Source organism: Danio aesculapii, chromosome 14 (genome assembly GCF_903798145.1).
Source record: "Danio aesculapii chromosome 14, fDanAes4.1, whole genome shotgun sequence".
Taxonomy (NCBI): domain Eukaryota; kingdom Metazoa; phylum Chordata; class Actinopteri; order Cypriniformes; family Danionidae; genus Danio; species Danio aesculapii.
Window position 1 is genome coordinate 30,592,479 of NC_079448.1, and position 26,575 is coordinate 30,619,053.

The following is a 26,575-nucleotide window of genomic DNA, read 5'->3' on the forward strand; positions in this document are numbered from 1 at the left end:
GATTGAACCTTCAAAGCGGTATATGACAGAACTGGTGCATGTGCTTATAATTAACAGAACAGTATTATGTGTACATTTTAGTAACACTAATGATAGTAATCTTTCACTTTCTGAGCAGAATTATTATTATTATTATTTATTTTTTTCATTATATGAAAAGAAACAGCATGGACATTCTGCTAAATTCTCTGTCTCATGAAAGCAAGTCACTGAATTATTTTTCATTGTTTGAGATTGTATTTATCTTTTAGTATAAAATCTTAGTCATTTTTTAAATTGTTAAAAAGATAAATCTGTTTTAATCTACGACTTTAAACTTTTATTCTATTTCTTAATATTGTTATTCTATGTCTTCTGCAGGTGTTGTGTCTGGGGAAATGTTCCGCAACATGCAGAACTCTGAGATCATCAGGAAGATGACGGAAGAGTTTGATGAGGTCAGTTTCTCTGTCCAACACCAAAAATGATTTCTCCACTCAGTAAATGCTGAATTACTTTTATGTGTTGCTGTATGCGCACACAAGTAAAGAGTTGATGTTACTACAGGACAGCGGCGATTACCCACTCACCATGACAGGGCCACAGTGGAAGAAGTTCAAGTCTAGTTTCTGTGAGTTTATTGGCGTGTTGGTGCGGCAGTGTCAGTACAGCATCATCTATGATGAGTACATGATGGACACGGTCATCTCACTGCTCACCGGACTTTCTGACTCGCAAGTCCGAGCCTTCAGACACACCAGCACACTGGCAGGTCAGTGTCTCTGCTCTTATATATATGTGAACTTTTTGTTTTGATTGATTCGAATATGTGTGTCAGAATGCTATGTTTTGTTTTGTTTTGTTTTTCCCCCATAGCTATGAAGCTGATGACAGCTCTCGTGAATGTAGCGCTGAACCTCAGCATCAACATGGACAACACTCAGCGGCAGTATGAAGCAGAGAGAAACAAGATGATTGGCAAGAGGGCTAATGACCGACTAGAGCTCCTGCTTCAGAAACGAAAGGAGGTGAGTTTTTTTTTTTTTAAGGGCCCATGAAATTAAAAGTCCCATGAGATTAAAGTTTTTTAGATGTTAGTGACAGTATTGTTAGTTTATTGGATATCTATAAGCTAGTGTGCACCAAAGCAGTGACAAAATTTAGCTTGTCACTGCCGCCTAAACAGATCAATGGTTTTTATTCTTGTCACCTCATACTTCAGTTTCTCATCACACCATGACATGCTCTCATGTAGCTGACATATCCTGCCTCCAAGATGCTTTACATTTGATGTGCTTGTGCTCAACCACTCTCACTGGCAGAGCTGTGATAAAACAAAACGCTATTGGGAGGGTCCTGTCCCACCCTCTCTTCATCTTTCGGTTGAGATTACGTCGAACATCAAATAAAACTGCACATTTCAAAGCACTTCACAGGGCCGTTAGGACTTCCAGACTTTGCAATTGTTAGGAAAGCTGCCAAAACAGCCCTAACAGGAAGAATAAAGGAGTGCAAAATCCCACCTTCAGATTAAAGGCACTAATAAAAGACTGTGTTTTCAACAAATAGCAAGCAGAATGGGATAAGTGCTCAAAAAAATACGTTTTTGAAATACAGCGAGTAGTAAGAAGAAAATGGAACAATTGTTTTTAAAACTCAAGACTTGATGAGGTTGTTTACACAAGATGCTGTATCGAACACACAAGACTTACTCAAAGGAGAACTTCCCCCAAAATTGTCAATATCGCAATAGAAACCTAAGTGTTAAACATACTTTTGCAATGCCCTATCAGACGATTTTTATCTGGAGAGACATCAAAGGAAGTATTTTAAAATGTGAAACCATCAAAAATGGTACAATTTTTATCTGAAGTAAACCTTAAAACAAAAACATTTTTGATTATTATTTTATGTATTAAATTCAAAACACCCCCTTGCTCTCTGCAATTGTTAGGACTCTGTTGTTATTTTTTTTCTCCAGATTCACTTTTTTTTACTTCTGAATGCTCATTCTTTCATTCGTTTGTTTGTTTGTTTTTTTGGTTTTTTTTTTTTTCAATTCTAAATATACATTTCAGTAATTAAAAAACATTTCCTAGTAATCGAAATCATAATTCTTAATTAAATCTAACAACTTTTTATTAAGCAATCAACTGGATGGTAATTTTAGGAACTCTATAAAATATTTTAGGTTTTTCTTAGTTGAAATGAAAACTAAAATGAAACCAGGTCATTATTTAGATGTGTTGTCCTGAAGATGCGGTCTTCTCACATAATACAATGAAATACTCGGGAATTAATGATCAGATCAGCTCTGGACACAAAGTTCATGTGTTTATATCCTCACCAGACAGGCAGATCTCATATTTACACAATCTCTTACAGTTTTATTATTCACAGGCCACAATTCATATTGTGATTTGATTTTGTACACCACTAGATTTGATTTTATTAATCCAAAATCTGCCACATTCTGTAATATTTCACATTATACAGCTAATTCCATTTTTAACAATGTTTTTCACGAAATGATGGGGCTCAAAATGGTCTTTTAGCATGTGTAAAAGCTGAAAGTAAAAGGGGCAGAGTGAATAAACGAATCCTTCAGAGGAACCGAGAGGATGCATTACACTCTTCCTTATGGAGACACACTTCCCTTTGCGTGAGGCTGCCAGGTTACTGCAGTGTTGGTTGCTTTACTTCCAAGCACCTACGCCTCTGTTGGCAAACAGCCACGAAGCACACCACCAACACTCAGCACGTTCATCCATACTCATTCCCTCTACTTTAAAGCTGAGTAAACATGGATGAAGTAATTAAAAATGGATCCTGCCCTAATGAGAACTCTGTGTTATTGTAGGCTGTCGGGTCAAGTGCTCTGTCAGCACCCGTGGGGTTTGAGCTCGCCTGAATGGCAGTGTGTATGAAAGCTGTGTTTAGCTGGCACTGTAAATTAACTGGGTTATGTAATAACAGACCCCGCTGTTATGCCATCTGTGAGTGTGTGTATGTGAGTGTGACGTTTTATTGATGTCTTGATAGTATTGAGTTAAACCACGTGGATAGACACACAAATGACTTGGGTTGTGATGTTGTTAAAGGGATGCTTTTGGTTAAGGTCTTTTGATGATTTATATACAGCATGTGCAGAAAAAATATTTGCAGGTCAGTGGAGGAAATATAGAACAATATAGTTTGAAGCCATCGTATAAAAACAGTCAGTGCTCTCTTTTTTACTGTCTTTGGCAAAAGACAGAGGGGTTTTTATTCATTTAAAATCGAGAATATTACAGGAGTTGTGTGAAGATCATATCTTATTCATATGTGAAAGTTTTGGATTTCATATGAGCTTCAGATTCACTGAATAGGTTGAATGCAAGCCTGCATGCGACCCAAACTAAAGGATATGATGTGGTCTGATCAATCTGAGTGCATTGTTCGAGTTGCCAGTGCTTTTTTGCTTTTGTTACTCTGTAAACTCTTTCTGCAGTTATGCATGACAATGGCAGAAATTATTTTAGGTTATTAATTTGATTATCCCTACAAAAACTATTAAACAAATAGTTGAAAAACTGAAAAATCTGTCGTTTCCTGTAATCACCCTTCACTTGTTCCAAATCAGTTTGAGTTTCTTTGTTCTGTTGAGCACAAAAGAAGATAATTTGAAGAAAGCTGAAAGCCTGTATCCATTGGCTTCCATAGTATTAGTTTTTCCTACTATGGACGTTGATGATTACAGGTTTTCAGCTTTTTTTTTTTTAATGAAAGAAATAAACGGCAGATATAAAAGTTTTGAAACCACTTGAGGATGAGTGAATAGTGAGTAAAACTGTCCCTTTAAAGGGACTTTGTTTTCCTTGAAAAAATAAAACAATTATAATTATTGATTTACTTTCCTTTTAATTAAAATTAAGTTTCAGAATTCCAAAATTACGATAACCACATTAATAACATAAGCAAGCATATCTTGGCAAACTCATGACAATGAAAAGAGATGGAGATATCAGAGGTATTCAACAAGACCGAAAAGCAAGATGAAATTTTAGGCCTAAAAAAGTCTTAAATTCCCTAAAATATTTTCTTGTAGGTCTTAAATAATTTTAAACAGGTCTTAATTTTTCTGTTAATGTAAAGCTACCCAATCGATCCAAAATGCATACAATAACCAACAACACAATAAAACCTATTCTCATATACTCGAAACTACGCATAGCTAGGCCCACACCGAATCTGCGCATGCAGAAATTTATATTTATTCAGTTTTTAAATTAATTTTGACTAATACTAATTTCGTTATAATATTGGCTGATATGAAAGTGTTCATTTGATTTATTTTACAATACAGTTTGGTAGATATATGAGAGACTTGCTTTGTTTACCAAATATGTGGATCTAGATTGATTTGCATTGTAAAGATTAAATTTGAGTTAAAAAGCTATTTTTATTATTTCATATATTACGTTTTTAGTTGTGATGCTTCCAAAATCATTCCGCATAAATCTGCAGATTTTCATTTTTTTTTTTTAAACAAAATTCTCTGCAGAAATAGCAAAAAATGTCCACAAATTCTATCTGGCCCTTCTCATAACTAATATTATAACTGTAGTCTGGTGTGCAAACATTTAGTTTTTAGAGACGTTATGTTGAGCAAAATGTATGTATACAAGTAAGGTCTGCTTGTTTTGATACAATTTAAAATATGTGGCTGAGAAATTACTAATTAGATTCTTTTGCTGGGCCATTAAGAAATCCTTTGCATTTAGCCCTATATAAGTCTGAAATTTCATTCTTCATGGTCTTAAAAAGGTCTTAAAGTCTTAAATTAAACTTGGTGAAACCTGTCGAAACCCTGTAAATAGAACTGGAATCATCAAGAACAGTGACGTTAAAGCTGGTAAAATATAAGAGGCTTTTTATTTGTATGTATATGCATACTTTTGATTCGCACACATGTTGATTACTGTCATGCCCTGACTCCAGCAGTGAATTTAATGAACTTTTTTCCCCATTACAGTTACAAGAAAATCAAGATGAAATTGAAAACATGATGAACGCCATTTTCAAAGGAGTCTTTGTTCACCGATATCGGTATGCACACTCATAAATGTAGATTTTTCCACCAGCACTTCAATCACCACTCAAGTGATTGCTCAATAATAGTCAGATGTGGTCCTGTGGGTGTCTGTGGGCTTAACTGCTTCTGTTATTCCTCCTCAGTGATGCAATAGCAGAGATCCGGGCGATCTGCATCGAAGAGATCGGCGTGTGGATGAAGATGTACAGCGACGCGTTTCTTAACGACAGCTATCTGAAGTATGTGGGCTGGACCATGCATGACAAGGTGGGAATTATTTTTCTCCTTTTTTAAAAAGCCTAAATATAGTGTCAGATGGAGTTGGTCACGACACATTGCTGGAGTTGGAACGGAACTGTAACTCTCTTTATCTTTCTCTCTCAGCAAGGTGAGGTACGTCTGAAGTGTCTCACGGCTCTGCAGGGTTTGTACCATAACCGCGAGCTCAATGCCAAGCTGGAGCTCTTCACCAGCCGCTTCAAGGTGAGAAAACCATCTGGGGAAGCTTCTCGTCCAAAATAAAGCAGAAATTAGTCATGAAAAATAGTTCTCTGTGGAATTGAGAATTTATTGAAGTAAATCTGGTGGATTTTTATTACTCTCTTTTAAGATAGCACGGTTTGCTGGTACTATGGTAGTATCACGATACTATGGCTCCTAAATGCTGGCGGTTCAATTTGTAAACGGTGATATTGTCATTAATGGTTTATCTAAAATAGATAATGTTGCTTGTGGAACAGTCACTAAAATGCTCACATATTTGTGCAACAATAGACAATTTGATTTTAATAGTCTGTGGAGCCCTTTCAAACGTGCATCTGAATTGGTTAATTTCTGTTCTTGTTAATATGATTTAGTAGCTACAACAACCGTGACAATCTCATTGAAACATTGAAACCACGTTATATAGCCTTATTTTGTTGGAAAAAATGCTCTTTTTGGAACAAATTCCATTCGGTATAATTTGTATCTTTATTTTATTGTATTTTTGTTGGTCAGTTATATACAACATAAACAAAAAGAATGAATATATTACAGTATCACAATATTACTTGGTATTGTGATACTTCAGCTGGTATAGTATCGTAAGATTAATTAATGGTATCACGACAGCCCTACTCTCTTCTGTGTTTTGAAATAAACTGGTTTGCATTTTCACTGTCGATCATTTGAATAGTTAAGTGATGGGGTTTTCTTTGTCTCCAACAGGACCGTATTGTATCTATGACGCTGGACAAGGAGTATGATGTTGCAGTGCAAGCAATAAAACTGCTCACGCTGGTGTTACAGTATGTGAAAACAAACCTTAAATACACTTCCTACTTTTTTGCACATTACTTATTATTATTTTATTTTAGTTGTATTTTTGTTTTTGAATTGAAAGAAAGATGTTATTATCCAATGCATTAAATCTTTAATTAAACATTTTCATAGAAATGAAATATTTTTTTTGAGAGAACGCTGCAAATAAATAATGCACTTTTGAACTTTGTCACAGAATCCTTAAAGTAATAATAGTCATACTTTCCATACATTGAGAAATATTAAGTAGCACAACATTGATAAGATGTACTTTTGAGCACCAAGTCAGCATATTAAACTGCAGTTATGGCTGCTTATTTAAAAGAAGTAAATAACATTAAGTGTGTCTATTGTGAGCCTAAGACACTTATTTTTCACATTATTAAAAAAGTTAACAACCATAATGTTTTAAACTGTAATATAGTTTACTACACAAATGTTTAATAAGACTAGATTTGTTGGCCAGGAAGACTAAGGAATCACTCAAAATGACCTAAATGACCCAAGAATATAATGTAAGCATAATGCATTGTATATAAAATTTCAGTATGGCAAGATACTCATATAGTGTTGTTTTGTATTACAGTAGCAGTGATGAAGTTCTAACTGCAGAAGACTGTGAGAGCGTGTACCACCTAGTGTATTCAGCCCACCGGCCTGTCGCTGTGGCAGCAGGAGAGTTTCTCTTTAAGAAGTGAGTTTCGTCTTATCTGCTTTTCTGTAAAAACTAAATTTCTACTGAATCTTGACTAAGTGGAGACATGTATGAGTAGATGTGGTGGATAGACCGTATCAGATTCACTCAACAACAGCTTAACTTGTTGATCTTTGCTTTGCAGACTGTTCAGTCATCGAGACCCTGAAGATGACAGCATGCCTAAGAGACGAGGCAGACAGAGTGTGAACGCCAACCTCATCAAAACCACTGTCTTTTTCTTCCTGGAGAGTGAGGTGAGCTGATATCAGCAATGTTGTTGAGAAAAAAAATTATGGTAAATCAAATCAGTGCTGTCTGAATGGCAAAAAACTAGGACTTTGCAAACAGGGTTCCTGACACCTCAATACATAGTGGGATATAAAGTTTTTGTTTTCTTCCTTTCTACTACTAATGCAATATTGAAGCTTTCTTTATTATGAGTCTAAAATCCTGTTTGTACTAAACTTGTTTTCTTAGACATTGTTTTTCTAAAAGGTTTTGAATGTCTTAACTTGGAGATTTATTGATTTATTTTTGAAAATCAGGATTATTCCACTAAATGCTTAATTTTTAACTCTTCTGAAGTGAAAACATTGGTGTTGTTTTCTCTGTCAATAAATAAAAGCATTTTGTGCTAGCAAAATGCACTGAATGAACACGTTGGGTACCACTTTATATTAGGAAAAGCAAGTTTATTTGTATAGCACATTTCATACACGATGGTAATTCACTGTGCTTTACATAAACAGGAATAAAAGAGAAAAAATGATTAAAGGAATTAAAAATGGATTAAAATGTGTTAAAATGGGTTTTTAAAGAAAGACATAATAGTGCGATCTGTCGGACGTAGCACAGTGCTTATTCAGTAAAGGCACAGCTAAACAGATGCGTTTAAGTCTTAATTTGACTGTACCTAATGTTGAAGCACATCTGATCATTTCTGGAAGCTGATTCCCGCAGCAGGGGGCGTAGTAGCTGAATGCCAATTCACCCTGCTTTGACTGAACTCTTAGGATTTCTAATTTACTTGATCCTAATGATCTGAGTGATCTGTTAGGTTTGTGTTCAGTGAGCATATCTGTAATGTATTAAGGTCCTAAGCCATTTAGTGATTTATAGACAAGTAGTAATACTTTAAAATCTATTCTGAATGTAACTGGGAGCCAGTGTAAAGACCTGAGGAAAGGTTTGATGTGCTCTGATTTTCTGGTTCTGGTCAGAATCCTGGCCGCAGCATTCTGGATGAGCTGCAACTGTCTGTCTTTTTGGGAAGGCCAGTGAGGAGTCCATTACAGTAATCCACCCTGCTGCTGATAAAAGCATGGGAACAAAGCATCAGATTCTTGCAATATTAGGTGGCCTTAACTACTATGTGCTACTTACTTGTTCATAATGTATTGCAGAACACTTCTGGTGCTCTTGAGGTAGGATACGGGTAGGGTTAGGGACCAGTTTGGTAGGGGTGTCGAAATTAATGGTTTCTTCGGTGCACCGTGCTGCAGACGTGGACAATTCGGTATCGGTTCAGTAAGAATAAGACAATAATTAATAATAATTAAAATATAATTATGATGAAAAACTAAAAACTGAATTCAACCTCCAGACTAAACTTCAAAGTTATTCAGCCCTAAACAGAACTACATAGCTGCCAAATTATTTATCATTAAAGCAATTTAAAGAAAAACACATTCTTTCTAAATATTGCCTCTGTGATCATGACCTAGAAATAGAAAAAGGCAGACATAAAAAATCCTGGACTCCTAAAGAACAGAGAATATGTGAACAGTGTGACACAAACCAAATAGAGGATGAGATACAATGAATTGACAAATAGACTAGCTGCAAAATATGTATACACCCTACACACCATAAGAAATGGTTAATGTAAATTCATGTATCTTATTAAAATAATCTAGACTTTTTATTATTATAATTGTTATATTTATCTAATATATTGTTTGTTTGTTTTTTTGTCATTTGTCTTATTTACTGTATTATTATCATTTTTATTTTTTTATTTTATTATTATTATTTAATGATTTTAATATACAACGTACTTGAAGTGCTTTGGCAATACTGTATTGAATGTCATGCCAATAAAGCAACTTGAACTTAATCATAACCGGTTATCGTGTACTGACGTCATTTATCTCATATGCGCTATGTCACTGTAGCTTACTATGGCGAGGGAGGCGAGCGCGAGTATTTACAACGCTCCAACTAAAAAACGCAGAAACTGTGCATAATTTCACTGCGTGTGTGTTTGCTGGATCAGTCTTTCACTGATACTTACAGCAGAAGCCCCTATTTCACTGCGATTGAGAGAATGAATGTAAACTCCATTTCTCTCTCTCTCTCTCACTCACTCACTCACTCACTCACTCACTGTGGCCCATTTGACCTGCTGGCGTCACTTTTCCTCTACTCTTGGCTGTTACAGCCATACTTCTGGATACAGACACGAGCGCAGGAGTTTTCTCCACCGCATCTATCATGAATCAGCTGTAATTGCCACTGCAGTGTTGCCAGATTCCAGCCCAAAAACTATCCAAAACTTGCTGAAATGCCTATCCAAACCTGCCCAATCTGGCAACACTGTGCCGCTGCAGTTTATCAGTGAACAGCGCCTGTGAAGTCAAATATAAAATTGTGTATGGAAAGCATCATCAATGAACCGTGATGCACCAAGATATCGAATTAAACCGTATCAATGGCATGATAATCGGAACCGAACCGTGAGACCAGAGTAGGTTCATACCTCTATGGTTTGGTGGTATGGGTAGGTTTAATGGACGGTCAACAGTATAATTACAGAAATTAATTACAGATGTAATTACATGCAGGTATTTAATCAATCATAAGTACAATGTAAAATGTTTATTTACACTAAGTACATAGTAACAAATTAATCATTTGAGTGTAAGTACATATTTGTTTAGGTAACTAAGACTAATATAAAGTGGGACCCAACAGGGGGCTTAAATGCCATCAATGATTTACCAAATAAAAACATATTGTGTTTTAACTCAAATATTCAACTATATGTTGTAAATTCTCAATTTAATGTGTCTCCATTCTTTAAATTGGTTATAAAATGTCCCTCTGTATTATCTGATATGTTTTAACATGTTACTTTTTGATCCTTAGCTTCACGAGCATGCGGCCTATCTAGTGGACAGCATGTGGGACTGTGCAGCAGAGCTCCTGAAGGACTGGGAATGCATGATCAGCCTGCTGCTGGATGAGCCACTGCCTGGAGAGGAAGGTCTGACCCCGTGACCCATCACCAGATCATACAGCATTGACTTTGACTTGCTCCAAAGGGAGCGAGAGATTAATTACCTTTGCGTGTGTCTTCCAGCTCTGACGGACAGACAGGAGACTGCTCTGATCGAGATCTTGCTGTGCACCATCCGTCAGGCTGCAGAGTGCCATCCTCCTGTGGGCAGAGGCACAGGCAAAAGGGTAAGACTCAATGCCACACGTATCGACCAGCCCTTGATGACGGATCCCTGCTTTCGCGTGTTACCTGTTACACGCTGTTCTCAATTCTCACTTGATCTCGTTTCAGGTTCTGACAGCGAAGGAGAAGAAGACTCAGCTTGACGACCGGACGAGAATGACGGAGCTCTTCGCTATAGCACTGCCAGCTTTACTTGCAAAGGTTAAAAGTCCTTCAAAAGTCAAAACTAAAACAAAGTTGGTGTTCACAGAGCATTGAATGTGATAGAATATAACAAATTGCATTTAATGTGATAGTTCACATTAATTCTAATATCATTTACTCATTGTTTACTTGATGAACACAAAAGCAGATCATTTGAAAAATGCTGGTTGCTAGTATTTTTTTCTTATTATGGAATCCAATAGATCTCAGCAAGCAGCATTCTTCAAAATGTCTCAATTGTGTTCAACAGAAGAAAAAAAAAGTTTAAAATCCCACGAGAGAGAATAAATTGAGGTAATTTTCATGTTTGGGGCAACCATCCTTTCAAATATATCCTGATATCAGGACAAATCATCTGTTTTCTTTTAATAATCACGGAGTCATTAATACTAGATGCTGAATTGGACATTAAAACACGTGCACAAATTTTTATCAGCAAAAAAAAAAAAAACTAAAAATGGTCACCAAAATGGTCTTCATGTGAAAACTCTTGGGCGACGCAGTGGCGCAGTAGGTAGTGCTGTCGCCTCACAGCAAGAAGGTTGCTCGTTCGAACCTCGGCTGGATCAGTTGGCGTTTCTGTGTGGACTTTTCATGTTCTCCCTGCGTTCACATGCGTTCCGGGTGCTCCGGTTTCCCCCACAGTCCAAAGACATGCGGTACTGCTGAATTGGGTAGGCTAAATTGTCTGTAGTTGTGAGTGAGTGTGTGTGGATGTTTCCAAGAGATGGGTTGCGGCTGGAAGGGCAACCGCTGTTTAAAACATAAGTTGGTGGTTCATTCCGCTGTGACGACCCCAGATTAATATAGGGACTAAGCTGGAAAGAAAATGAATGAATGAAAACTCTTCCGCATTAAATATTTTATTAGACCGTAATACTTCTAGACTTTGAGGAACTTTTGACTTCTAAAAAGTTGAAAAATGTTTTTGATGTAGTTCGTTCAAATTTAGTTTGTTTTAGAAAAAAAATACATTAACCAGCATAGATTTTGGAAAAACTAAACCTGATTATCACCATGTATGTAGCCAAAATAGATGGCATACTGGAAAGAATGAAAGAAAAATGTAAAGGAAAGTGATAATGTATTTTTTTTTCTTCATACAGTACTCTGTGGATGCAGAGAAAGTGACAAATCTACTGCAACTGCCTCAGTTTTTTGATCTGGAGATCTACACCACAGGGCGTTTAGAAAAGGTTTGAGCCAAGAATAAATACACTGAATGATTATTCTCATTGGACATATTGTATAGACTGAGTGAAAGCCTTCTTCTCTCTTGACTTGCAGCATCTAGATTCATTGTTAAGACAAATCAGAGAGATTGTGGAGAAGCACACGGACACAGATGTACTTGAAGCTTGCTCCAAAACCTACCACTCCCTGTGCAACGAGGAGTTTACCATCTTTAACCGGGTGGATATTGCTCGCAGCCAGCTATTGGATGAGCAAGTGGACAAGTTCAACAAACTTCTGGAGGACTTTTTGCAGGAGGTCAGGACAGCGTTTGTTCTATTATTATGCCAGAGCAAGATTCGAGAGAATAACCGATCAAGAGAGAATCAACTGATTGAAATTAATTTGATCTACATTTTAATTAATATTTGTTAGCAGTCATTCTCTAAAGCTCGAAATAATGTTTTTGTTCAATTATTTTGTTTGTGGCAAAATTCTGCTGTAGAAGTCAGAAAACTACAAAATGAATGTAGATGTCAGAAACAGTTTGCATACCCCTTGAAGAATTTATTGAAATGTGAATGAAAATAAGAGATCATACAAAACGCATGTTGTTTTTTTTATTTAATACAGTTCTGAGTAAGATATGTTACTTAAATGTTTACATATAGTTCACTAAACAGAAATCTAGCTGTAATTATTAAAATATCCCCCTGCAAAAGTTTACATAGCCTTGTTTTTTAAAACTGTGGTTTCATAGAGGATATTTCTGAAGAACGGCAGACAGTTTAACTGTTCAGAACAAACAAGAGACTCATGAACAACCATCACAAAGCAGAAAAAGCACTCATAGGTCATCAGGATATCACACAGTTGTTAAAAAATAAGGATGTGTAAACTTTTGCAGGGGGTTATTTTAATAATTACAGCTAGATTTTTGTCTAGTGAACTATATGTAGACATATTTTATATAAAATATCTTACTCCGAACTGAACTAAATAAAATCAGAGAGATGCAAAATACACTTAATTTTTTTTTTTGTCAAAATTATTCACATTTTAACATTCCTCAAGGGGTATGTAAACTTTTGAGCACAACTGTATTATAGGCCAAGGTCACATGTTGGTATTTTAGAATTTCAAAGTTGATTTTATCAGGCTACTAGAAGAAATTTCTAATCGCTTTTCTAGTGTTCTGATTGGACCACTGTCCTAGTTCGTTGGCCAAACACCTCAACCATGTGTCAAAATGCAATGCCCCGGCTCAAGTTTTAAGCCTAAAACCTAAACTTTTGGTGTTTAGTGTCTCCACAATTGCTGGTGTTTTTAAAATGTGATGTGGACGTTTGCTTAAGTAATTAATGTCTGCTTTTAAACGAGGTCATTTAGGCCAGTGTTTTGTTTTTTTGTGCATTAGGAATAAATGGAATAAATTGGAATAAATTGTGTAGACTTTTAATTTGCATATATATTTTTTTCGAGCAAAACACATGCATTACATGGAGCAAAAACTTCTGTAAAATAGAGCAGTTTAGAAAGACATGCAGCAAAAGTTGATATCCAGACTACTACTTTAGGGAACACCACTAAGAAATTAATCTAATCAGGTGCACGTGATGACCCTAATGCTTTTAAATGTTCAGGACTTTTTCAAAAAAGAACAGTAATCCAGTTTCACTGATCAGTTATATAGTTCATATCAGTCCTATTCTTCTCTGAATGATGTCACAGTGTTTCTCAGAAAGGAGTTTTTCACGAGCAGCTTGTTTTCTTCACAGGGTGAAGATCCAGATGAAGATGATGCTTATCAAGTTCTGTCCACACTGAAGAGGATCTCAGCTTTTTATAAGTAAGACTTGACTAGCTGACCTTCTTGAGCATTCTATAATGTTTTATCTGTAACAAACTGTCTTTATAAGCAAAGAATGCCTTACTTTTCTAACATTAGTTCCATACTATGTTATAGTGCCCATGACCTATCCAAATGGGACCTCTTCACCAGCAACTACAAGTTACTGAACACTGGTATTGAAAATGGGGACATGCCTGAGCAGGTATTCATTTTACTACAGACTTTTGTATATGTCTTATCAATACTGACTGGTCTTTGATAGTGTTTGAAATGTGTATGAGTTTGACCAGAATGTTTTGCTGTTTTAGTTTTTGCTCTAAGTGTTTTAAGTATTTAATATAAAGCAAAGATATTGTTCTATTTTTTCCACTGGTTCAAAAAGCATTGTTAAAATTTGCTTAAACATAATTTCCACATAATTGTGACTTATTTATGTGCAATATATTTTACACAGTGAGAACTTGATTGCAGTAAGAACCATGTGGTTTTATGTCATACATTAAATTAATTCATTTTACTCTGCTGTTAACAACTTTGAGTAGAAGTAACACTTTAAATTGAACCAAATTTTCACTTCTGCCATATGATTGTTGGTTAACAGTACTGTCTCTCTGGACTTTTCAGATTGTTGTTCACGCGCTGCAGTGCACACATTACGTCATCCTGTGGAGCTTAGCAAAGGTCTCAGAGGGCTGCTCTAAAAAGGTAGCTCCCATTCATAGGATTTGTATGCGTTCTTTCTTCCCGCTTATTTACTGTGGTTTGTTGGATGTCAACAATGCGTTCTGTCTCTGTAGGAGGACATGTTGACACTGAGGAAGCAGATGAGGGCGTTTTGTCTAATGTGCCAGCGTTACCTAACCAGCGTCAACACGGCCGTCAAAGAGCAGGTTCGTAGCAAAGGTCACAACAGCTCATTATCGTACGTCAGTCTGATGAATCAAGCAAATGTCGCAAAATTCAGTGGCTTTCTTATCGAGTTATTGCTGTACCCTATGGTAGATGCGTTGCAAATAGCCAATGCCATTGTGAACATTTATACCTTTACTTTCTGTCTGTGGTACTCTAGCAATTACACTTCCAAAGCTATAGTAGGCAGTGGAGTTATTCCACTGTGTTGAGTTTCTTTGCCTGTGTTTTGAGTTGACGATGGAAATGTGTGCATTACTACTGTGGAAATAGCTCAAACTTGCACTCATTTAATAAAGAGAAAGCCGGAAACTGACAAATGTTCAACAACTTTAATGAAATTAACACAAAACAAATATCCGTGCATCCGATGCTTCTCCTTGTTAAACAACTTCAGCATAACGCATAAATAATCACCGCTAGCAAGCAGAACAGTCTCAGATCTTGCACTCTGTGTTGTTGCAACGTGTAGTTGAGTACGCGAAGTGTCCAACAGTCCACACTTATTTTTAATGGTTGAATAAGTGCATCATCTGGGTAATTAAAGTGCACATATGAGTTTTCGCTGTGAATGCACTACTTGCACTGTTTATACTCCAAAATAGCATAGAACAGTGCTTAAGTATGTGATTTGGGATGCACCTACACATAAGTGGTGAGCGTCAGCTTATATGACTTTGCGAAGGGAACGTAAGACCTACCATGTGCACTTGATGCAGAAGTATAAATTGGCCTTTAGACTTGACATGTAATGTTATAGTAACTTGCATTAAGCCAAAGCCCACTTGAAGTAGACTATGTCCACTGAATCAATTGCTAAACTTCTGGTTGCTTCAGCTATTAATGTCACTCCCTGTTTATCCAAACCTCAGCACACACACCATCTCTGACAGTAGGAAACTTTCTTTTCTTTGTTTTTGACAGCACTTAGTTTCTAGCAGTGTTCAAATAGCTGTCGATCTGTCATACAACACGAAAGCCTGATAAATCGGGCTTATGATACCGTAAGAATTGTCAGGCTTATGATGTCATACATGAAAAGTTGAGTTTTACTTGGCAACTCAAACTGGGCAAAAATAGCAGTTTTCTTCCCTTGCTATTTATGACTACAAAATGTTAATATTTTCATTGTAGTAACCAGGCAGACTACTTGCATAAAACGTAATCTTAATTGTGAAAAGCAAAACAAAATACAATGAATGCAACCATACATTTGATAAATATATTTTAGCCTAATTTTACTCTTGTCTATGATTTTACCAAAGTAGAAGAGATTCTTCAACAGAGTTGTGCTTATTTTGATCATTTAGACTAGAGCAATTCCATTCAAATGTCAACCATGCCATGAAAAAAATAACGTTTCATATAAAAAATAACGATAAACCGTTTCAGTGTTTTTTTGCATAAGCAATTATTTTACAGTGCTTTAAAAATACTCAAAAATGTCTGTCAATGTTTTCAAACTATTATATTTGATTTACCAAAGTCACACAAGTGGCAATTTTACTTCTGTCACATCCATAATGAAGAGATGTCACATTCAAAGCAAAGCTTTTCCCTTATAAATGCAAGAATGTAAAATGAAATAAAACCAATCATTTTTGTTCTATAGAGAGCAAACTCTTATCCTTTTGATTAGCGTTATATCTTTTGAGTTGTGCAGTTTAATTCACAGAATTTCTACAAAGTATGTTGTATGTTGAAGGCAAACTCTCATACTTGGTCACATCCATAACGCATGTTTATTTTCCTCACTTAAAATATATAAAATGTTTACTGATTGATATTTTTCTGATCCCACAACTCTGTGGTTAGTTATTTTGGAAAATATAAACAGATGTTTCAATATAATGTTAACATCTACTTTCTCTGTGACTTTCTCTGTGTGTTTTGAGATTTTACTGCAGATGGCACATCCATAACGCTGGAATTGCTCAAGTTATTTATTTATCAAATATGATACAGTAGGCTCTGTTGGTTAAAAGGTTTCTCATTCTATCTATGCATTTCCTTTACATAAATTACAGAGCCCAATAGGTCATGAGGTCAAAAATAGTCATTTAAATTTTGTTAGATTGTTGTCTGTATATTCAGTTAAGCAACACAAGAAACGGGGCAAGTATTGCTACAAATTTTAAGTTAAACCACAAGTTTTTTGCCGTTTTATGGTCTGAGTCCGATGCGTTATAATTAATTAATTACGAAAAAACGCAAAACATTTCGCAGTCCATTCAGGCAGTGATACTTTGTTCTCCTCTCTATTCTCCAAAGTAGAAAAAGAAAGAGGAATAGACCACATGTTATGTTTTTCCAATACTACATAGAGAGGCTGCGCTACGATTATCCCAAATCGAAAAGTTTATTTCATGAAGTCAGTGAAGTTTTAATACATTGCTTGTGATACTTCACACATTCACGTACGTAAACAAATCTTGAACAGAGACTGGCAGTACTTACAGACATTATAATAGATGGTGGCCACATTGACATGTTAAAGCAAGGGACCGAAAGCAGACCATGCTTTCTATTATAATGTCTATGGGCAGTACGTCAAATATATGGGCACACAAACACACACACACACCAAACAGCAGCAGGGGAGAGGTTCGCCAGTCACTAAATCCAGCATATAGGGGTTCTCGATTGTCTGCCACATTTTATCTTTATTTTATGCACTGTGTTTGTTATAAAGTTATCTGTAGCTCAAATGACGGCATTCTGTATTTGGCTTTTCTCTTGTAAAGTGGCTCCTAAATGTCGAAACACATCTCAAATCGCTTTTTCGGATGCGAAAAGTGGAAATAATTTATGACGGATGAATGTTTCGAGCATTGCGTTTCTGTGTGGAGTTTGCATGTTCTCCCTGTGTTCCTGTGGGTTTCCTCCAGGTGCTCTGGTTTCCCGTGGTATAGGTGAATTGGGTAGGCTAAATTGTCCGTAGTGTATGTGTGTGAGTGAGTGTGTATGGATGTTTCCCAGTGATGGGTTGCAGCTGGAAGGGCATCCGCTGCATAAAACAGGTGCTAGATAAGTTGGCAGTTCATTCCGCTGTGACGACCCTGGATTAATAAAGGGACTAAGCCAAAAAGAAAATGAATGATTGACGAAGGTTTCGTAGGCAGTGTGTCAATATGATCGACACGATGTGAGGTCGAATTAATTTTTTTTTTTGCGAATATTTCTGATTCAGTGTGCAAGAACCTTTAGGCTGCAAGAATAAGAATAAATTGTTCCCAAAATTCATGCTTCATGCTATAAACATACCGTATGTTCTCCTTCAGGCCTTCACCATCCTCTGTGACCTGTTGCTGATCTTCAGTCATCAGATCATCTCAGGAGGAAGAGAAGCTCTCGAGCCTCTAGTATACACATCTGAAGCATCCCTGCAGTCTGAGCTTCTCAATTTTATCCTGGACCATGTCTTCATTGACCAGGATGAAGACAGCAACAGCACAGGTCTATCAGCTAATGGCATAATGACTTTTAGTTAGAGCTAACAGGCTTTGCTCAATGGATTTGGCACCCCTGACTGTTTAATGTTGAATGACAACACTAAGACAACACAAAGAAAATTGGCTTTAGAAGCATTTAATTGATTTAGAGATTAGAGCCGCTTGCAACACTTAATCCTGTTGTGCACTGAGCTTTAGCTCAAGTAAACTGACTAGTTTAAAATATCAACTTGAGTTCCAGGTAGAAGTGTTTGAAAGGTGACCACTAGAGGGCAGCAGTTTTCCAGTTTGGGCTTGTTGAATTCAGGTGCAGCGTTTGAACGTGTTTCGCTTTATCTTTGGAACAGATGGGCAGCAGGATGATGAAGCTGGAAAAATCGAAGCTTTGCACAAGAGGCGAAATCTGCTGGCCGCATACTGCAAACTTATTATTTACAATGTAGTTGAGATGAGCACTGGTGCAGATATTTTCAAGCAATACATGAGGGTAAGTCCATTCTTTTTTCGAATCTGTGCTTTTCACTGACTGTGTTTTCTGTGAAATAAGATAATGAAGAGCTGTATTAAGAAAAGAAAAAACACAACCACACACACACACACATACATTTAATCTCGTATAGAAATAATGTTAATAATCGCTAATCTTATTAAAATTAATGGATAACACTTTAAAAAATGGTCCATTAGTTAATGTTAATGTATTTGCTAACATGAACAAACTATTAGTAATACATTTATGATGGTTTTTATTCATGATAGTTAATGTTAAGTTCTGTAACATTAGTTTGCTAACTCACAGTGCACTAACAACTAACTAATGTTAATGCACAACTTTAGAATATAATAATGCATTAGTTAATGTTGAACTATGATTAACAAATGCTTTACAAGATTATTTATACTTAATGTTAATAAATACATGACCTAACGGACCATTGTTTTAGTGTTACCAACTAACGTTTATATACATTACAATCATTATTTTAAATCTCTTTACTCCACAACACATTTTTTAATTGAACAGAATTCATAACAGGAAAATAAATGGGAAACAAATATGTCGCAATATTAAATTAAAACAAACTGAAATAGTTTAATTATACTGTAATATGTATTGTAGGCATCAAATTTAAACTCAATTTAAACTATTAACGTGTGTGAAGTTAACTGAACAATTACTCTCATGCCCCTCTCTCTGTCTCTAACTTATGTGTGCATGCTTTTCCATGTTATGTTTTTCACTCTGCAAAACAAGAGTCAGCACATTTTACATTTAATCCCCTCAAAATGTCCATTTATTTTAACACTCAGTGTCGCTCTCATTTTGTCTTCTCTGCAGTATTACAACGATTATGGCGACATCATCAAGGAAACTATGAGCAAGACGAGACAGATCGACAAAATCCAGTGCGCAAAGACACTCATTCTGAGCTTACAGCAGGTCAGTGGTTATAAGGTTTTGAGTCCTCTGTCAAATAGAGTTTTGCTTGCTGGTTTTGACATCTTTATTTCCTGATTCTGATGTGTGCAGCTGTTCAATGAGATGCTGTCAGAGCTCGGCCCCAGCTTTGACCGCTCATCCTCAGCTTTCTGCGGCATTAAAGAGCTCGCTCGACGCTTCTCTCTGACTTTTGGTCTGGATCAGCTGAAGACCAGAGAGGCCATCGCCATGTTACACAAGTAAGCTTCCTCGCGGTTCTTTATTTTATTTTTTAAATGAATTACTTGTTGATTTTCCTGAATGTAGGTAACCTATGCAGATATGATTATAAACTATATAATCACCTTTTTTGAGTACAACTTGCATGATATTATGTAACTGGGTAAAAACAAAGTTACAAAAAAATCTTGGATCTATCTATCATAAAAGGGAAAATATTAAAAAGCATCATGTCCTTTAAGAACTCATTTAAACATAATGTCTGTTCATGTTTACTCTACTGACATGGATTAATTTAATGCAATTTTCACGCTATTTTTAAAACTTTCTTGGCTTCCAATGACTTTCTTTGTCTTAAATAATCATGCTAGATATATTATAGTCCCAACCTCAATTACAGAAAATACATGTTTTGAAAAATTCTGTATTTGTGTGTTTATGCCTGGGGTCTCAAACTCAAATTGGCAGGGGCCCATATCAGTGACTGACAATTCATAGGAGGGTTAGGTTTAGGGTTATATTTTACTAATGGACATTTTTTTAAAATACAAATCTTAATATGCAGATGAGAAAAGTCTATTAAATGAGACCATTTGAATTGAATATTAGCAAAATGATCATATTAACACCACCAATCATGACGCGTAAGCCATGGAGATGTGTTTATACAACACTATACAGGCAGTATAAAACTAATTATAATTAAATGACCCTTGAATTTTTTCAAAAATACAGCTTTAGTAAAAACAGAGCACTTGAGGACATATATTTCAGCGTTTAAATCGGCCTCAGTAATAATCTGCATGTTGTTTTTTATTTTTCGTTACTCTCAACCGCACACTGCGAGAAACCAAAAGTAACCGAACATATAGTACAGTACTGTAAATGTCCAGTAGGTGGGGGGTCAAAACCAAAAGTGGCTCTATGCAACTGCACAACAATGATAGTGATTCAAAAATATGTTTTGGCGGGCCAAATCTCGTTTTTGACGTCAGTTGCAGGCCAGAGGTGGGAGGAAAGGGGGCCGCAAAGGGCCTGCGGGCTGGGAGTTCGAAACCCCTGGTTTATGCTTTACAAGTGATTTTTTTTTAAAGGCACCAACATCATAAAACATCTGTGTCCAAAACCATTTAGCAAAAGTTCATTCTAATATAAAGGTGCATATTTCTAGCTTGCATTTTCAACACAAATGATCATTGAACAGTTTTATTCTATGACTAAAGTAAATAGTCTACGCTGTGTGGAAATATCTGTGGTTAAGGATCTTGTATTGTCAACTCCCCTTTTGCGTTTTTAATGTATTTTTCCACATTTGACAAGTCTATGAATCCAGTTTGTAGTGTCAATCTTCATCAAAGCCATAGATTTCTCAATTTTTTTGAGGTGAATTAACAATTATGCATTTCATTTATACCCTGTGTTGCTCTCTGTTTAAAGGGATGGTATTGAGTTTGCCTTCAAAGAAGTCAATCCTCAAGGAGAGGGACATCCTCCCCTCAACCTGGCTTTTCTGGACATTCTCAGTGAGTTCTCATCCAAACTCATGCGTCAGGACAAGAGGACTGTGTAAGCGAGCATTTATTGATCTTCGGATTTGTGTTCATATTACTTTTGTGGATCGTTCATTGGCTGTCAGATATTAAGTTTTTTTTTTTGTTTGTTTTCTCTTAGGCACATGTATTTGGAGCGCTTCATGACATTTCAGATGGCTCTGCAGAGAGAGGACTGCTGGCTGCCGCTCATCTCCTACAGGAACTCACTGCAGGCCGGCGGTGATGATGACACCATGTCTGTAGTCAGTGGCATCAGCAGCCGAGGCTCCTCTGTCAGAAGTAAAAAAGCGAAACCTGCCACCGCCAAAAGGAAATTACCGGAAGGTATAAAAAGTTTGAATGCAACAAACTTTTGACTTACGGGTGCTTTTTATTCGTGTCTGGTTATCTGTTTCCCCTTTTTAGGATGTGAGAGAAGGATCCAGGGAAAAGTGGTTGTTTAAACGGATCACAAATAGAGGGGAGAGAATGAATATAATCTGCTTTCCAGTGTAATGCCAGAACACCTTTTTTTAACAAAAATAATAAAACCTATAGACCATTTATTTTGAGGCATGCAAACAATAGCAATGCTCCTAACGCATTTCCTGTTTTACATTTTTAATTTCCATAGCTTCTGAGAATGCAAAAAGGCCCAAATATTGATAAATAATATCATGGCAGTTTTCTTAATGTTAAGTTATGATTGAATTGCCTCTTGTTACAATTATGAAATAGTTTGACAATAAGCAGGAAATGTTCATGGGCCAATGGCATCACCAGATTGGTCAATATTTTAACAAAAATAAATTCAGTGTCATAATAAAATGTTAAAATACTCCATTATTAGTCATATTTACTATAGTAGTTACAAGTTGTTTATTAATATGTATATTTTTCATGCAGTAGCAGTCTAACAGATATAGGAAAGTATAAGAAAGTAAAATTGTAAAGTTTCATACGTCTCATACCATCCCATCGCTTATTTTCACTTAAGACATAACCGACAGTGTTATGTATGAATGCAGGTATTGTAAATGAATTTTGTGTGTGTCTGAATGTTCAAGAACAGTATCTTTTTAGGAGTCTTTTTAACAGTAGTCACGCAATTCTGTATTAGGCATAATAGATTAGGCAGTATAAGTTTCTGACAGTATGATAACCTTGGATAAAATAAATCACGGTATCGCAGTCTAAAATATATTCTATTTATTTGTCAGCCCCCCATTGAACACAATATCTTTCACTTTCATCGTAGTAAAATTGCCGCACACCCCCCCCCCCCAACCATACACAAACATCACATTTCAGGGGAAGACAGGTCTAAGAGAGGTAGCATTTAGAAAGAGGAAATAGATACATAGAGAGAGGCGAAAAAAAACTCCCTCTCACATTACGCTTGAATTAGGACAGTGTGAGATCAGGGAGAGAAAAAATATTTTAGGAAACATTTTAAATATTTTGGAACAGTAAATATGTCAGGCTAAATAATTAAAATAAATCATTGACTTCTGCTATCTGTATTAGTTTCAAAAACACTACTTTACAACACATAAAAAATATATATAATAAAAAAATCCCTTACAAATAGCTTATGCACTGTATAACAGAATTCTAGCGGTTTTAAAACATTGAAACCAGTTATCACCCCATGTCTACTCTGCTTACACAGTTTGGCTGTGTGTCAGTCAGTGTAACTAATGCATTGAGAGCTTTTCTTGAATGTTCAGCTAGGTATGCAATCAGACACCTCTGCACTGCATCATTTATGTTCTTTTTGTAAAAACCGACACATCAGACGCAAGCACTTTGCTTCCAAATATGCGTAAATAATACATGCAACTTCATCAAGTATGAAAACACTTGTATATGATGTTTCTGTTTTATGATACTAACAAGAATGAGAAAACAATGCGTGGAGATGCCTGAATCTTTTGCCCATTTTTAAGTTTTAGCCCCCACTTCTCTAAATGCAGTCAGAATCTGAAGAGTGCCCCTGTCCCTTTCTTGAACCTTGTGTTTATTTTTTGGATAATCCATTAAACTGATCTGTCACAATATTGAAAATAACCTCTGTTTCATTGTGACTTTACTGATTGTTTGTTTTGCATGTGCAGAGGAGAGCAGCAGCAGCAGCGAGGTATGGATGAGCCGTGAGCAGAGCATGCAGACGCCCGTCATGATGCCGTCGCCCCACCTCACCTCCACCATCATGAGAGAACCCAAACGCCTGCGTCCTGAGGAGAGCTACATGGGGGTGTACACAATGACCCCTGATCAGCAACAGCAGCACACACACCCTCACACCCCTCAGCCACAACACCACCAAACACCCATGGACTACAAGTAAGAATTAGGGATGAGCCATGTAAATATACATCATGAAATTTTCTAGTATTTATTGTGAAAATGATCGCAATCAATGGGGATATGTATTCATGGAGAGGCAAAAAGCTTTTAGAATTAAGTATTAAAGTGACTAGTGCTGACAAATGATTAATCAGAAAAAAATTGTTTACCTCTTAAACACAAAGCCTATTTGATGACACTAAATGATCAAAATAAACACAACTTTAAGGATCTCTTGGTCAATAACGTTTGGAAAATCAGGTTAGTTAAATTTTTTTTAGCAATAAATATGAAGAATGTAGCCTTGTTCAATTAGTCCTTGGCTAAATGGGCATTGCAATAGTGTCACATAATTCAACTAAAGTGAGTCACACACCTAAGGAGAAGCACAACAATGCGCCATATCTATTTAACAACTCATCGAAAGAGCACTTTTTATACACAAATATAATGTTATTTGATATAAAACAATGCAGATTTCACAGAAGGATTTTTTAACAGTCCTGGTTGGCCAAACTCTGCTGCAATTGTAAAAAAAGGCAAGCTCCTTCTCCGTCATTTGTTTGATTTTTGCATTAAATTCAGCAATTGCGAAATCAAAAATATTCTGGAGGGGACTACTCAACACAATAGCTGCCTGTTTTCCATTATAGGTTATGGAAAATCAGCTTTTTAGTCATTGAAAGTCAGGGAAGAGAGAGGGAATTTAGCATTTGTCTTAAGAGTGTTAACTCTGCAAATAGGACACTATGTAAATCAGGGTGTCCGCAGGGTCTTAAAAAGTAATAAAAGTTGATTAATCAATTTGGAGAATTTTAAAGTCCACATGAATTGGAAGCTGTGACTGTTGTATTTATTTATTTTTCGTGTTGTGACAGTTCCTAGAGAAACAGATTATTAAATGAGAAAACAGTGGGCATGGCTTGTTTTTTTTTCCTACTGTGAGCTGATTGGATGTAGTAGTCATTTCATTCAGAAAGATCAGGACAAGATCAGGAGGTTTAGCAGAGTTGTTACACCATTTCTGTTTGTCATCAAAACTGACAGTTGGAGGGGCGTGGTCAAGTATTTTAGCCTCGCCCAATTCCTCAGACAGATGTAATCTGAGAATTTAACGTAAATCTGAAAATGCATTTCCTGTTTTTTTAATTAAACATTAAAAAGGCAAACACACAGACAAATTGTTTACAACAAAACTAGCAATGTGAGCTAACGATATCATACGGTTAGTTTTGAATTCATTTGTACTTTAAGGCCCTTAAAAAGTATTAACAAATCTTAAATGCTATTTTACATGATATTAAATTTCGTGCACTTTTTTAATTGTACAGTGTCTAGTTGTATGCTAGAGTTTGCCAGAATTTAATCTGCAAATGTTTGGATGCTGTGCAGCCTATAAAATCGATAAAATCCTGCCAGATTTGACCTCAAGCAGCTTTATTTATGGCAGTAACTAAGGCAACACTCCGTCATTCCTGCTTTTCTATAGGTGCCACCTGCTGGATTAGCATTTTTAGTTAATAATATTATATGAATAATGGTTTAGTTTAGGATTAATTCCTTACAATAAATATTTAGTATATATATATATTGTAAGATAAAATGTCTGCGAGGTCTTAAAATACATGGAAAGTGTGTTAAAGTTCTTAAAAGTTCACTATCTGATGCTGTATATACCCTGTAAATAAAAACTTTTATTATGGATGCAGTTTGATCACAAGTAATTGTTTGACAGCACTAACTTTACCAGTTTCAGCATTTCCATCTATTTACTTGGCTAAAAAGAAAGTTAAATGTCTTCTAGCATTCATAAACCCATTGTGGCAGTATATTGTTTATCTTTGTTCTTCAAACTATCTATTTTTCATCAGAATATTGTATATTTACAATACAATGCTAATTGATAGCATTTATCAGTGTGCACAATATTATAATTGAGTTTGATGTTTTCTGTTTTCCAGCACACAAGTCACCTGGATGCTTGCACAAAGACAGCAGCAAGAAGAGGTGGCTAGACAGCAGCAGGAGAGAGCGATGAACTACGCCAAATTAAGGAGTAACCTTCAGCATGCCATGTAAGGAAAATCCCCATCAAACACTGCATTTTTAGAATGACAGAAAATGCCTTTTTTAGACAAATGATGTAATTGGTTTGTCAATGCTTGCAGTCGTCGGGGAACAGGCCTAATGGAGGACGACGAGGAGCCTATTGTGGAAGATGTAATGATGTCATCGGAAGGCCGAATTGAGGATCTCAATGAAGGCATGGACTTTGACACCATGGATATTGATCTGGTAATAAGCTTACACTAATATGAGCTATTTGTGTATTATTCTCATATTTGTGGTATTTGAAAAGTTATTCCTGTGATGCAAAACTCATTGTCAGCAGTCATAAGTAATCATTCTGATTTGGTGCTCAGATATTTTTATCATCATCTGTTTAAAGAGGTTGTGCTGTGGAATATTTTCTCTGGAAACTATACTTAAAGGGCTTGAAATTGCAACCATTTTGTTTGCATATGCACTCAAAATTTTGTGTGTTACCTCAAAATGTATTTGGGAGCATTTGTGCAAGTGTTTAAAATTGTTGCTGTGCAACCAGTTTCCACTGCAAAATGTTCACCGCATGCACGGATTTAGGAGACATCAGACAGAATTCATTTTTGCACCTGAAACTCAGGAATGGTTTAAAACTGTTGTCATGTCAACTTGCTGCAGTAAACAAATCCCACACCGCTTGCCCCGTCTTATGGCCCGTTTCCATTGAGTGGTACGGTACGGTTTAGTAAGCTTTTATGGCCGTTTCCACTGTCGAAGGGTACCTAAAAGCGCACCGTACCGTACCACTTTTTGGTCACCCTTTGCAAAGGGTACCATAAGGCGGTGCTAGATGTGCAGATGAACGCTATTCATTTACAGAGATGCA

At 36.2% G+C, this 26,575-nt stretch overlaps 1 protein-coding gene across 2 annotated transcripts in view; it reads left to right on the forward strand.

The window, feature by feature from the left end:
- Positions 1-26,575, forward strand: part of stag2b (STAG2 cohesin complex component b) — a 42,161-nt gene that overhangs the window by 11,623 nt on the left and 3,963 nt on the right. For both annotated transcript variants that reach the window (XM_056472972.1, XM_056472973.1), the window contains exons 6-32: positions 361-437; positions 547-751; positions 856-1,007; positions 4,994-5,067; positions 5,197-5,320; positions 5,438-5,536; positions 6,263-6,342; positions 6,942-7,049; positions 7,195-7,306; positions 10,200-10,317; positions 10,414-10,517; positions 10,624-10,716; positions 11,826-11,915; positions 12,007-12,210; positions 13,671-13,741; positions 13,859-13,946; positions 14,369-14,449; positions 14,542-14,634; positions 17,935-18,109; positions 18,453-18,592; positions 19,445-19,546; positions 19,637-19,785; positions 21,203-21,331; positions 21,437-21,642; positions 23,415-23,643; positions 25,608-25,721; positions 25,815-25,941. In XM_056472972.1, the coding sequence (XP_056328947.1) occupies positions 361-437; positions 547-751; positions 856-1,007; positions 4,994-5,067; positions 5,197-5,320; positions 5,438-5,536; positions 6,263-6,342; positions 6,942-7,049; positions 7,195-7,306; positions 10,200-10,317; positions 10,414-10,517; positions 10,624-10,716; positions 11,826-11,915; positions 12,007-12,210; positions 13,671-13,741; positions 13,859-13,946; positions 14,369-14,449; positions 14,542-14,634; positions 17,935-18,109; positions 18,453-18,592; positions 19,445-19,546; positions 19,637-19,785; positions 21,203-21,331; positions 21,437-21,642; positions 23,415-23,643; positions 25,608-25,721; positions 25,815-25,941 (3,344 nt within the window). The remainder of the gene's footprint in view (positions 1-360; positions 438-546; positions 752-855; positions 1,008-4,993; positions 5,068-5,196; positions 5,321-5,437; positions 5,537-6,262; positions 6,343-6,941; positions 7,050-7,194; positions 7,307-10,199; positions 10,318-10,413; positions 10,518-10,623; positions 10,717-11,825; positions 11,916-12,006; positions 12,211-13,670; positions 13,742-13,858; positions 13,947-14,368; positions 14,450-14,541; positions 14,635-17,934; positions 18,110-18,452; positions 18,593-19,444; positions 19,547-19,636; positions 19,786-21,202; positions 21,332-21,436; positions 21,643-23,414; positions 23,644-25,607; positions 25,722-25,814; positions 25,942-26,575) is intronic.